The 14,178-nt window shown below is 38.9% G+C and overlaps 1 protein-coding gene across 1 annotated transcript in view; it reads right to left on the bottom strand.

Annotated features, from left to right (window-relative positions):
• Positions 1–4,628: 4,628 nt before the first annotated feature.
• Positions 4,629–14,178, bottom strand: part of ELP2 (elongator acetyltransferase complex subunit 2) — a 39,294-nt gene continuing 29,744 nt past the window's right edge. The window contains exons 15-22 of the mRNA XM_010583555.1: positions 13,830–13,925; positions 13,648–13,705; positions 9,590–9,662; positions 8,972–9,158; positions 7,225–7,346; positions 6,582–6,724; positions 5,935–6,048; positions 4,629–4,943 (exon numbers count right to left, since the gene is read on the bottom strand). Of these exons, the coding sequence (XP_010581857.1) occupies positions 4,787–4,943; positions 5,935–6,048; positions 6,582–6,724; positions 7,225–7,346; positions 8,972–9,158; positions 9,590–9,662; positions 13,648–13,705; positions 13,830–13,925 (950 nt within the window). The 3' untranslated portion in view covers positions 4,629–4,786. The remainder of the gene's footprint in view (positions 4,944–5,934; positions 6,049–6,581; positions 6,725–7,224; positions 7,347–8,971; positions 9,159–9,589; positions 9,663–13,647; positions 13,706–13,829; positions 13,926–14,178) is intronic.

The raw sequence follows: 14,178 nt of genomic DNA, 5'->3' as shown, positions 1-14,178 counted from the left end.
GAAAATCCACACATAAAAGCTGTAATCACAGGAAAAGTAATGAAAACTCGCAATCTGCAAAGGGCCCAAATCTGTGGGAAACAAGGCCTCATCTGTGTCAGTGCTTATGGGAACAGTCAATTAAATACACACTATTATTTAGTGGTAAGGTACACGAGCGCATATGTCAATCAGCCCACGGTACTTCAGAAAGTAGCACTTGAGGGCTGCAGAGGTGCTAAGCAGCTTAGCTCTCTAAACCTGCATAGACCCAGTTCTGCGCATTTTGGATGCAAAGGTTGGTTAAAAAAAACCAGACAGTGAAGTGTAAATAGCACTACGGAGAGCCTCAGTTTAAAGGGGATGCTGCATCAGCTTTCTATCCTGCTAGATCGCAGAGGTTTAAAATAAGCATGCTGCCCTCATCCAGACTGGTAACAGAAATGAAGACAGAAACTCAGAAATACGTAATACTACTTGAGTTAGAACATTCATGCAGAGCATTAGGCTGCTACAGGCAGGTGCATTTTGACATCTACCGTTTGCCTCTGGGCTTTCATCACTTGAATGCTGTCCTTACACATTACCTTAGGACTGGCAGCACAGGGTAGTGTAAAGCTGGGACCATCGTGACTCCCGACAGCAAGTTTTTACCCCTGACCACTGGACAGGATCGTGCGTCGCACTGTTTAGGGAAAACAAATGCAGTATCAGAGGCTGTGTCCTGAAAAGTTGGGGCTTCCTAAGATTGGAGTTGGTAGGGCTTATTTGATAGTCTTGAAGATAAAAGGGAAGAAATAAGTAAGATTATCCTTACCTCAGCTTTGCTTTTATTCTATGACATTGAACTATCTGCTATAAAGAGGGTGATACAAGCAACTTGCAAAGTATAGAGGCTAACTCCATCTTCCAAAATACACCTGAGTGCAATTAGTTTTCATTTAAGTTAGGCCATTAAAAATAATCACATCTTTGGGGGCGGGGGGGAGGATGGGGAGGAATGGAAAGAGGCATGGCACTTCACAAGAGAGAACAGCAATTACAGAGCACCAGGGAAGCACAGAAGAAAAATGTAAAAATAAAAATGGATACTTATAGCAGTTAGACACCTTGCTACGTAAACAGGACTATGGTCAGGTCAGTCAGGTAAATATGGCTGAAGCCATAATTTTTAAGGTTTTTTTAATTTATGAAATAGTACATGAATGTATGCACTATTTTTAATGAATTAAATAAAGTGTCTCTGAGTAAATATATACAAAAGAAAAGCACATGGAAGAAAATGAAAGTGATAGCCATTCAGTGGACAAAACCAACAGTAGATTCTTTCAAATAAAAACCTAATTAAGACAGTTTGGGGGAAAAAAAACAAAAAGGAAATATAGCAAGGCACCACTTGATTCCAGTAGTATTTATGAACCAATAAAACAAGAATAATGAAGTAGAACGAATATAGTAAATATCTGGCAAATGCTTGCTTTTCTCCATTTTCTAAAACAAAGAAACCAAACAAAAGAGAAAAATTTTCTAGGGACTCTTATAATAACCTTATAGGGTATTATTTTGCTGTTTAAAGAACTCTGTTCTTCATTAGGCAGCCAATGCTACACCCAAAATGATTGCTATAAGTACACTGATTTTTCCTTGGTATCTGTATTGGTTTTATGTGGCAAGGTTTTGGTAGCGGGGGGGGTTACAGGGGTGGCTCCTGTAAGAAGCTGCTGGAAGCTTCCCCTGTGTTCGAGAGAGAGCGAGCCCATACCAGCCAGCTCTAAGACGGACCCACCGCCGGCCAAGGCCGAGCCAATCAGTGATAGTGGTAACGCCTCTGTGATTACATTTTTAAGAAGGAAAAAAAAGTTGGGACGCGGAAAACAGCCACCGGAGAGAGGAGTGAGAACATGTAAGAGAAACAAGCCTGCGGACACCAAGGTCAGTGCAGAAGGAGGGGGAGGAGATGCTCCAGGCGCCGGAGCGAAGATTCCCCTGCAGCCCGTGGTGAAGACCCTGGTGAGGCAGGCTGTCCCCCTGCAGTCCAGGGAGGTCCACGGTGGGGCAGATCTCCACCTGCAGCCCGGGGAGGACCCCACGCCGGAGCAGGTGGGTTCCTGAAGGAGGCTGTGACCCCGTGGGAACCCTGCGCTGGAGCAGGTTCCTGGCAGGACCTGCGGATCTGTGGAGAGAGGAGCCCACGGAGCAGGTTTTCTGGCAGGACTTGTGACCCCGTGGGGGACCCACGCTGGAGCAGTCTGTGCCTGAAGGACTGCACACCGTGGAAAGGAACCATGCTGGAGCAGTTCGTGAAGAACTGCAGCCCGTGGGAATGGCCCACGTTGGAGAAAGTTCGTGGAGGACTGTCTCCCATGGGTGGGACCCCACGCTGGAGCAGGGGAAGAGTGTGATGAGCCCTTGCCCTGAGGAGGCGAAGCGGCAGAAAATAACATGTGATGACCGTAAACCCCATCCCTGTCCCCCTTGTGCTGCTGGGGGGGCTTGGTGGAGAAATCCAGGAGTGAAGTTGTGCCCGGGAAGAAGGGAGGGGTGGAGGGAAGGTGTTCTGAGATTTCGTTTTATTTCTCATTTACCTTACTCTGGCTGATTTGTAATAAAAAGTGAGCTAATTTTCCCTAAGCTGAGTCTGTTTTGCCCATGATGGTAATTAGTGAATGATCTCTCCTGTCCTTATCTCGACCCGCAAGCTTTTTGTTATATTTTTCTCTCCCCTGTCCAGCTGAGGATGCAGGAGTGATAGAACGGCTTTGGTGGGCACCTGGCGTCCAGCCAGGGTCAACCCATCACAGTATCACACTTACATTGACCCAAATAATTTCCTGATATTAGTTGAGATAATGAAATCAGTATCTGACTTGTTACCCTGATGCTGACTTACACGCTGGTTTGAGAAGACTTTAGTGGATTCACTGAGAAGATAAAGGCGTAAAAGTCACGCCCACTAAATGCATAGCAAAGTGATATGTGAACAAAGTTAACATAATAAATAAAAAAAATATTAATCATGTGTCAAGGTGTCTCTTGACAACCTCTAACTTAACTGAAAATAAAAAGTGTCTATTACAACAATTTAGACTTGGGAGATCAACAGATTAATCTGATGTATTTCAAGTTGGAACAATGAGGTATATTCTTCACTGCAATTGAGTCACAAAAGTCCCCGGGGTAATGGAATGGATTACTAAATCATGTAATAGCTGATGCTTGTTTAATGACAGCATTTCATAAAAGAAAAGAGAGGGACAACTAATATGACATTTTACTTTTGCCTATGCACAAGAGTGGCTGCATGGCAAAACGTACAAACACTAATTGTACCACTAGTACAGTTATCCAGTATTATCATCAACTTGTAGTTAAGATACCAAATTAGAATTGTGACATAGAATAAAGTGCCACTTTTGGCAGCTTTTTGAAACCTCATAAGTGATAAGTTATGTCTTTCTTTTGCCAGGACACAGTCTATGGTTGTTTAAAAATTCCCGGACAACTAAAATACACTACTCAAATGCTTAAAGCGCACATGTAAGGAAAGCACGGGGTACCACAAGTAAAATGTAGCAAAGCATCTTTGTTAAGAAGTCGGGTTTTCATTCCCCTAAGTCATTTTAAAGAATGATTTTTTTTAATGCTGAAAACAGAACTAAAATATAAAACCCTTTACAACATAAACTCTAATTATTCTGAAAAGAGTTTGGCCCACTCTGAAAGAACTGTACTCTTCATCTAACAATGCAACACAGTAAAAAGTTAAACACAATTCCAACTACTTCTGCACTACCAGTTTGGGTAGCAAGTGGTTCTGAACCAAAAATAATTTCATTCCCAACGTTTAACTAATTTCTAAATTAGACTTTGGAATTAGACAAACACCTGCTGAGGTAAAGGCTTCTTCCTGAAGTACTCACCATCTATTACCATTCTATTTAAATTACAACACTATCGGACAAGAAAGTTAACCTGCTTTCACCAGAATAGATAAGGAGCACGCAAAAGTCAGGAAGAGTCCAAAGGCAGTGTAAGGAACGGCTGCCACCTTTTAGCTCCTGCCTAGCGATACCTCTAAGCTTTTCCAGCCCAAACTGCAGAGGATAGCCCTCAAGCAGAGTAAGAGGTGGCTCTTCTATAGGGCTCTGCTCAGAGAGGGTTCACAGGTACACAGAGGAGACACCAGAAGATGTAAGTGGTCTGTGAGTTAGGCTTTAAGCCCTACGTGACCAAGAAGCATGAGCCCAGCACTCTGCACAGCAGAAGAAAGGAATAAAACCAAGTAGGCCTGTCCAAGCGTGAAAACACAAATTACTCCTTCTAAAGTGAGGCAGTCTAAGACTCGGACCAGGGCTGCAATATACATTCAGAAGGCAGGCAATCAGAGAAAGCAGTGGCGGGCCAACTGACAGTTAAGTTTAATAGCAATAAAGAGTTCAAAAAAATTCAGTACTCCACTTGCAATCCCAAGCCCAGAAGAACCCAAGTACTGGCAGCTTCCCACCTACCCTTGGAGTCACAGGGAACAAAGCTGTCTCATTATCCTTCTCCCATGACCTACCCCACCTCCCGTCCCTCAGTTCACGATATCCACCAACCAAAACATGTAAAATACTTCATACTCCTGGAACTGCAGAATTAGAAAAATATTTGACATTTCAAACTACCACAAAAGTTGCTTTATTAAGTTACATGTCAGATGTTTCACTTTCCATAGCAGAAAACAGAAAAATCAACAATCAAAATGGCTAAAAGCTGAAATAAAATGTTGTGAATCTGTTTTGCACAGACAGGCCTGCTCTCTTTGCTAAAGAGCAAATCTGTTGACATTGAATATCTTAACACAGTGATCAGCTCCACAACTTGCAAGCTGCAACCACTCACTGCTGTTCTGATCATTATGTCCAGCTCTGCCTGCATGATGTCTCCAACATAAACGTTTCACAGCAAGAGCATGACTTCGGCTGCAACGAAAAGAAAGCCATACATTAACTGCAAAATGTCAAACACAGTTGGGCATGTGAGTGTAAACATCAACATTTATATAATTAGTACTCTTCTGTTAACACTACCAACTGAGGAAAAACTGACTTGTGACAACCAGCAGGTATTAAGTTCTTAAAATATGTAGGGCCATTAACACTAACGACATTTTACCCTCTCACTCATCAATAATTTATACAGCTATTGATTTCAAGTTTTACCACATTAAGCTGCAGGTCTACCATCTCAATTACTGAGATATGACAGGCTTCTGGCTTTTAGCCTGCGATTTCCTGTTATCTGGCGTCTCTTTCCAATTCACTTCAAGCACACACAGGCCAAAGTCACCATCAACTTTCATTTCTGGTACTAGCAATGCCAGTATGTGAAAGAAAAATCTATGAGAGTGATTCAAGTAAAACATTCAAAGTCTCTCTACAGAGAGTTTCTCTAGCTGTCACCACAGCAGCACCACATATAGCTTATCATTCCTTTGGTTTCTGCTAGAAGCTGCTCTCAAAAGCTTGCTGTCATCCACTCCAGAAAGTTTTGCTGAATATATATAGACAGTGATTTTTTTTCCCCTGCTCTTCAGTGTTTTCTATCATCTTATTTTATGGCTAAAGGTAATAAAAATTACAAAACTTTTTTTTTTTTTTTTTTTTTTTGGTGGGGCCAACAAAGGGTAATACTTCTCAAAGCATTTGCATAGCATGAAGTATTTGGGGGTTTAACCCCCCCCCTTGGTTTTCATTGGGGTTTGCTGGTTTTTTTAAGAAATCTAAATAACTAACATTTTTATTTCTAGGTTTTGCTCAAAAACATCTTTAGACTTTCAGAGATCAACTTTTTCCTAAAAGGATAATAATTTTTGATAAACAAATAAAGCAGTTTCATGTAATTTTATACTATAAAAACAGAACTCCTCAAGAATAGTATTTCCTTGCTCCTAACTTACTTCAAAAGACATACCTGTTATCCATCTCAACACACATAGTCCAATCAGCTAGTGCTGGTTCTTGCCCACTCTGCTTCCATGTGTACAAGATAATCTTCCCATTCTCTAAGCCTACTGCAACAATATATCTATCAAGAGAATAACTGCATTAGTTCTGAAAGAGATTACAGTAGGCAGGTCAGTGAAGCCGGCAATAATGCAAGCTAGGAAGAACTAGCACTCAAACACTGTGTTGCACCTTGCCCTTCAAATCAGTATTTACTTTTCCATGAAAAAAAAATAAAATCACAATTTAAATCAAAGCTTCTTCATAAAAAATGAGCACAGCAGAAGCCTGCAAAATATATTTGGTTAGGAAAAAAATAAGGAGGTTATTACAACATCAGATCAGTCAATATTGTTGGAGGAATGAATGTTTCAGGTGTGTTCATGACACTCACCCCCCCCCCCTTTTTTTTTCTTGTTACACTGTTTGGAGAAGTCATCATACACCTGAAAAGAAGGCTAAGAAAGAAAAAGTAGAGGTTGTTCAGTCAAAGAATGGTCAAAATATTTGACAGGTAGATTTTAGGAGCTGTTTAGCCACAGAGAACTCACTAAAGGGGAAAAAATACTAATTTCAAATTAAACACAAAATGGCATTACAGAAAAACAGCAATACCTTCCATCAGGAGTAAGCACATGGCTGATACTAACAGCAGTAACAGAATCCCCGGCATCCAGTACCGTTGAACAAGGCTTGATTGAATCCAACATATTCCCTTCAGTGGTCACAAATAAATTGCACTGGCCCCAGATAATGACCTGTAAGAAAGAGAATCGTCTAGGAATTTTCACTTTAATCTTTTTGTAAATGCATTTACAAAAACATAAGGAATAACTTAGTTAAAATACTTCCAGGGCACAGAACAAAGTGGATGACCCCGAAAATAGTAAACAATGTCTATCTACAAAGATTCAACTTTTTAGACAGTCTGTCTGATTTCATTAAAGATACTGACAACAAAAACAGATTCTGTTATGAAAGTTAAAGAAAAACTTTGAGACCCATAAGAGTTATGTGACATATGCTTGTATTATTGTATGAAAAAAGGGAGAAAGTCCAACTGGCAGACCACAGTATTGTATATACATATTCAAGCACTTTATTTGGCATATGAAAGTCTCACTGATTTCTCTGGTAATACACACAATAAGCTTTTTGTGTATTTATAGAATATGGGCTCATTAGAACACAGCATTTGCTAATCTAAAATACACTTAAAATAGTTCTGGGTTTTTAAAATTACTTTTATATTAAATACCTTTTTGTCCCGACTGCCAGTAATAAAATACTTGCTGTCTGGTGTCCAATCACAAGACCAAATGATTCGACTGTGAACAGCTGTATTTTTGTCTGTGTATGCACAGCAACTGAAGACTGGTCCTGGAATAAAACATAGGGAGGGAAACCCTTGCTCCCACTGCTTAACATATTAAAAGTAATTGTCACCCTTACTTAACTCTATGTAAGAACTGCAGGAATACTTGGACTTTATTCCACTGATCTTTAAAGCAACTGGGAATACTTAGCTCCACATAAATATTTTTTTTCCAACACTTATCACAATGACAATTAGCAACTGTTCAAGACTGTATTAGTCAGCCCTTACAGCACTAAAACAGTAGGAACAGTTTGATCTTTTGCACACATATCTGTTTCAGAAGAATTTTAGTCCAAGTACAAGACCTTCAGGTTCTTTTCTATACAAATTTTCCATAAGAACACTGACTTCAAAAGTTTTAGTATAGTGCAACATTTACCATGTGTACACATATCCCAAATAACTTCACTACAGTTCCTATTTACCAGTAAAGCCCCAAGAGCTCAAATTGTAATAATCTAATTGTAAAGATTAATCTGTTCCCAAAGAGACAGGCTGCCATTTCAATATGCATACAATCAGGCAATAAGTCTGATCAGCAGATCAGCAAATGGGAATGCTTTGCCTAAGTAGAAAAGGCTGTCATTTTGGAGCATAGACTTTGAATAACCGCTTCTTGGGATGCCAATACCAGCAGTTTTGCTTTATACTGATAATGATGTTCTTTGTAGACAGAAAAGTTATTGATGAACAGATGAAAAGAGGATTTCCCCTACTTCCTATGAGAATTCATACTCCTTATCCTGAAACATTGTGTAACTACTGTGGACAATATGCCAAGCTTTAGAATAGAAGTCTGAATAGAACAGAAATCTCAAGCCAGGATACAACTGGATACTGTCTGAAGGGGCCAAAACTCACTGCCAAGTCTCTAGGAAAACTACTATAGTAGTGTTTTTGTGCTACTAAGCCAACAGTGCAACGATAAATGTTTTCAGCACAAGCATCTGTCCTAGGAATCCATTAAAGGGTTCAATAGCAATCTCCTCATGATTTTGTAAGGCTCAAAGTCTTAATGAGAAAGTCAACGGAATCTTTACTATCAGCTCTTTTTCCAGACAGAGCCAGTCCTAGTCAAATTAATCAATTGTGTAGGATTATCAGAAAGCCACACCAAAGATAGAGATTAATCCTGTCAAGAGTCTCAAAGTGTCATGTCCTGCAAACAGGGACAAGGCAGCTCTATGCAGGACACGGGTATAGCAAGGAACCTTCCAGCCCTGCCTTGCACAGATCACCGAGACGAAGGTTTTCCTTGACAGAATACCAATTTGATGTTCAGGCATTACACTCCAGCATGTATACTTGATTTCAGTAAATCTGAAACATACAATCACAAGCAGAAGGCAGGAGGACAAATAGCAGACTTCATTACATCCATCAATCAAACAGCATTTAAGGCCTGCTTATATTCTCCTCCACTTTTTAATTACCTTTCTAGCTTTCCTGTACACCATTAATTGCATTTCCTAAAGCCACAGGAGCCTACAACACTCTTAATTCTTAACGTTGTAAGGAAAATGGCCATTAAAATATTTTACCAATTCTCTTTCAAATATTTTGAAGCCAAAAATATTGAACAAACCACAAAGTCTTCAAATGTGTATATCCACTTTACATATCTTACCTGACTCTGATGAGTCTTGTTTCCTCCACAGTGACCAATTCCTGTCTCTAGAAACAGCTAATAAAAATTTGTCATTAGGAGAAAATGCCAGCTGAGTAACAGTCAGATTGTGAAATGACAAACTCTGCAATTTCTTCCAAGAAGTAGCGCTCCACAAAATAATTGCTGCATGTTCTTTTTTTGAAGCCTGTATTAATGAGCAAAATATCAGTGAGAATGAAAGCAAATATAAAAATCACACATTTCAAAATACTAAGAAGTTAGGGGGCTTGTTTTAAGGCTTGTAATCAAGTTAGAATCAGCTTTCCTCTGGGAAGTTTCAAGATTGTTTCACTACTAATTTCTACTAACGCTGACAATATATCAGTGAGAAAATGTTTTATACCTGTATTTATTAGAATTTATCTTATTAATATCTTCAAATGAATCATATGTAATTTACTAATAATAGCTTATCTGCATTCAGTCTCACCTTTGCAAGGCAACTGTCATCTGTACAAAATCTTTCACATTTAAGTGAAAGAACAGAATTTAGCCCAGACTGAATTCTGACTCCTGCTGTCAGCCCTAGAAATCTGGTGGCACTTTTCACTAGATGGTGCTAGAATCTTTTCTTACCTTACATGCTGAGGCAATTACAGTGTTTGAATTATTGCAAGCAACACAAAAAATTTCATATCCATGCCCATATCTGAAATGAATGTGAAAAGATATTTAACACGTTACAGTCATTTTTGCAGTACGTATCAAGGTTCTTACCTTGATTTAAATCCCTTTGCAAAAATGAAAGGCACCTGCCAAGAACTTCCCACCACTGTTTCAGTACTACATCCCAAACAATTCCTAATAATGTTCAGCATTCAATATAAACATGTGCATAAATTCTTTCACATTGAGGAACTGACTACAGAACAATATCTCCAGCCCATTCCATAGTCCTAAAGCATCAGCACTGCAGAAGCTACACTAATGATTAACAAAGCAGACTAAAGTAGGATTTAATGTATTCTTATTTTCTTGTAAAGCAATTTTAACGCTACCAATAAAAATCAGAAGCCGCATATTTTGAAGATCACCAAAGAAATACACCAAACACCCAGCCAAAGGATGCCTGTTCTGTGAAATACCAAAAGAAGACTTCTGAACTAGAGGACAAGAATCATGTTGGAAAAGGAAAACAACACTGTAAAAAACCCAAAACTTCTATCTTCCTCCAGAAATACATTTTTAATCAGTCTTTGCACAAGTTCTACTGGAATTCAAGCTCACATTTCTGGACTGGGATTTAACTAATAAGCAGAAATGCCACACAGGCTAACACAAATTCAAATCAGTCACAAAACAGACTAGAGGTAGGATAAAATTGGAGATGGAATCTATAAACAGTGGACAAATATCAGCTAAATACCAGTTGCGGGTGGGGTTCCTTTGATTCCTAGCTCTGAAGAGATGGGCAGCTCTTTTAATAAACTCCTTTGGTCAGCAGTGTTGCAAAGAAGTTCTTATATGGGATTGATGTTCATGGGATTTCACTTGCAGCCAAAACAGCCATCTGTTTAAATGACAAATTACTGTCTGTATCTGTTGAATGGAGTCCAGAAGAGTCGCTGCTGGGCATATTCCATAGGCAGACACCCACACTCATGTCTGAAGATTGGGGATGCACTGCCTTTTTGTGAAGAGTAACTGTGCCTGGACCTTCAGGGGGGAGACGGACTGGTGGCTGCACTTAATTGGAATGTTAATTTGCAAATTTGATTGTACCTTATAATGATGAAGGTATTATTGCGTGTCTTCCCCTTACTCTGTCACCAGCAGAAGTTTTATCATAATGCTTACTTTTACAGCATATTTCTGGAGACTATTTTTTAGTGAAAACCATTGAAAGTCAAGTTTCTAAAACTGAAATGTATTTATTTCATGAAAACCATAAATTTCCCGAAATTCCATGCAGGAAAAATAACGTGTGGAACAGCTTGTGAAACAAGTCCTCAGTTACTTTGGTTTTATCTCCTAACTGTAGTATTGAAGAGCACTTGACAGAAACATTTTCAGCTACTGCATGCAACTTTGTTCTTGCTAAATAGAAGCACTGAAATGTAATCTTTCTCTTTAAGTTAAAATAAAACCTAAAATACTGTCTTTTGCAAAGCCATATGAGCAGGACTATCGTAGGTCAGACCTACAGCCTGTATAGCCCAGTGCAGTCTCCAGTAAAGCGAATAAAGTTAGTGGCAATAGGAGATGCTGTTTACAAGAGTGTATGAGCCTTGCAAGTACAGAGGCTCCAGCACAACCCCGTCCCCTGCCCCTATACATGCAATCCAACCCCCTCATTATGTAGTACACCACCAAAAAAAGGTTCACAATGGAGAGAAGCAACTGCATGAATGAATAATGAAATTATATTTTCAACCACAAGTGATATTGCCTTAGCAATGTACAATTCATAGCAGCTTTCTATGCACAGGTAAACCGGCTGGACTTTCAAGGTGTCCAGACAAATGATTACAGTAATTTTCTAGTGTCAAAAAGGATCTCTCAAGACTTCCAAGTGTATTACATGAAATGTACATACATATAAACTTATATATTTATGTCAACACTTAAGCTTTAATCTCAGCCTGCTGCATATAAACTCTCTATGGTAATTTTCCAAGAAGATAAAGATTAGCATACTCTCACAGGATTTAGCATATTTTTATTTTAAAGTTGTTAGATTATGTAAAAAATTCAGCAAGTTCTTCGTACTAAAACCTACTCAAGCAAACACTTTTCAAAACCCAACACTAATCCTTCAAAATTCGGTGTTGAGTTAGAGCTGGGAATACACAAATGTCAGTGACAAACAAGCTATTTTTAGCTAGTCAGCCCCTCACACTGTTTTTCTGCTGCTATGGCAACTTGAAATCTACATTATGTGATTTCATGTTACTTCTTTCAAGATTATCCTCAGAAAAAAAAAAGAAAGTCTATGAATGCTTTACATCTTGTTGCCCTTGCATAAAAGAATCCCTATCATTAGCAGTGTCTCTAAAAACAGGAAAAATTGCTCAGATAAGTCACCTGAAGACCATCATAAAATGCAGTTATTTTAATGAATGTAGGATATAAAAGCAGATAGGCAGTATTCCTGTAGCAGAATATCAAAGATTAATGTCTCGCTAGACTTTGAGAAATGTCAAAGGCAAATGAAGAAAAATTTTGGCCTTGGCTCCTTTTCACTACTTAAAGAGCCCTCATCAAACCACTTACGTGAGTGGGTGCATTAGTGGCTATAGCAAGCACAAGAGAAGCATTTAATGTAACGGTTGGAAATTACGAAACGTGTAGATACAGTCTAATACCCACCAGCTTCCCTCTCAGAAGCACTTCTGAGTACAAACACAATGAAAGAGCTTAAAAGCATACAAAGAAGATTAACTGCCCAGTTGAAGGTAAAGATGAGCTCCCACAAAACCTCCCACTTGGTCAAATAAAAGCAACCTGCAAACTGTTTTCCCAAAGTTTTTTATTTCCTGTCACCCCACCTGAAGTCACAAAACTGGTAATGTATAAAGGTAGCTGTAATCATCAGCAAAGGCTCAATATTCCTCTTGTTCTTGCCTGAAATCTTCCAGGAGATTCAGATAAATGAACCCACAGGAGTTTGAGACAATTCATTTCTTTGTGCTGTACTTTGAAGACTGATACTAAAACTTTGAAGATTGTGAAAGCGTAGCCTAATGTTACTGGGATCCTTAGGGAACGAATAAGGTGACAACCTTTCTTTGCAAATCGTTGTGAATCTCAGAAACAAAGGAACAAAACACAGCTGAAGAATTCTAAAACACTGCAACCTCAAAACAATTATTGTCATGACCACATAACCCTATTATCTTTGCAACCCACAGTCCCCTTGTCAGCATTGAATACCCAAACAGGGTTTGTAACCATCTTACTCAACATCATCACTTCGCTCTGCCGCTAGACACATGCTATTCTGGCTGCTGCTTCCATCTATTGCATCTTACAACTCTGTTAGGCTTTAGATGGAAGCTTTTGATTTGATGTCTCAGACTTTACTTCCATACCAGAAAGACAAACTTGATCTGCAGGTCTGCACCATAAAGTGGAAAGAAGGAGAGAACTCCTTACACAGAGAGATCTTCAGCACAGACAAGGTTTTAAGCAGATGTGCTGAGTGGACAGACACAAAGGCTGCAGCATGGAAAGAGGACCATGACATTCCGAAGCACAGGTAAGACCATGAAAACGTGCCACAGTTCCTTACAGCACACCAGAAACAGTACTGTTCTCTTGGAACAAGGAGGAAAAAAACAGGGATCAGTGCCCTAAACAGACCTTCAGGAGACAAACGTCCAAAGGGACAACGAAAGTCTGATAATTACAAATTCAAAAGAATAGCTTTGTGCTAAAAAACACATATTTCACTGGGACAGAAACAACTAGTGAAATAAAATTTTGTGACACATCGGTCCTAACTGCCATTTTCTGCATTGTTTCCTAATTTTTATATACATATAATTTATTTATTTTACAAGCAGTACAGTACACATGAAGCCAAATCAGGTAGTAAAATAGGAAGAGTTACAAGACCAGAGTACATTAACATGTAGCAATAGCTTTCTGGAAATTTTGCAAATTAAACAAAAAAAAAGAAAGATAAAACTTACAACTTCTGAATTTCAGGCCACAAGGTATTCTGCAGTAAGTGATCCTCCGGGGGAGGTTCTGAAAGACATTTGTACAACATACTCAAATATGGTACTAAATAATCTAAAATCAGCTAAATAAGATTTAATAAGACCCAATGACCCTAATTCTCTATTTCATACAATAGAAATCAGCCTCATACCTGTAAGGATCAAGGGTTGAAAATAAATCTCAGGATACTGATTCGAAATGGTATTAAATGTTTCTTCATCCTCAGCTGGTTGAACAGCCATATCTCCTATTCAAAGTAAGGACTTTGTTAGCGAGAGAGAACGTACTTGACAAGAGGGAAAATATGAGCTCTTATTATACAAGTAAAAAAATCTATTGTTTTTACAATACAAGTAACTAAAATTAGGTTTCTCTGCTTCCAGAGTTACAATAATATGAATATTAGAATCTAGTTATTTTAATGCACATGTGAATGAAGAGGAGAAGAGAGAAGGGGGGAGGAATTTAACCTCTGGACTAATTCCATTCTGAGACTGACC

Source organism: Haliaeetus leucocephalus, unplaced genomic scaffold (genome assembly GCF_000737465.1).
Source record: "Haliaeetus leucocephalus isolate CR32 unplaced genomic scaffold, Haliaeetus_leucocephalus-4.0 Scaffold915, whole genome shotgun sequence".
Lineage (NCBI taxonomy): Eukaryota > Metazoa > Chordata > Aves > Accipitriformes > Accipitridae > Haliaeetus > Haliaeetus leucocephalus.
The sequence above is the reverse complement of the archived record's forward strand: the minus strand, read 5'-3'. Positions and strand labels throughout refer to the sequence as shown.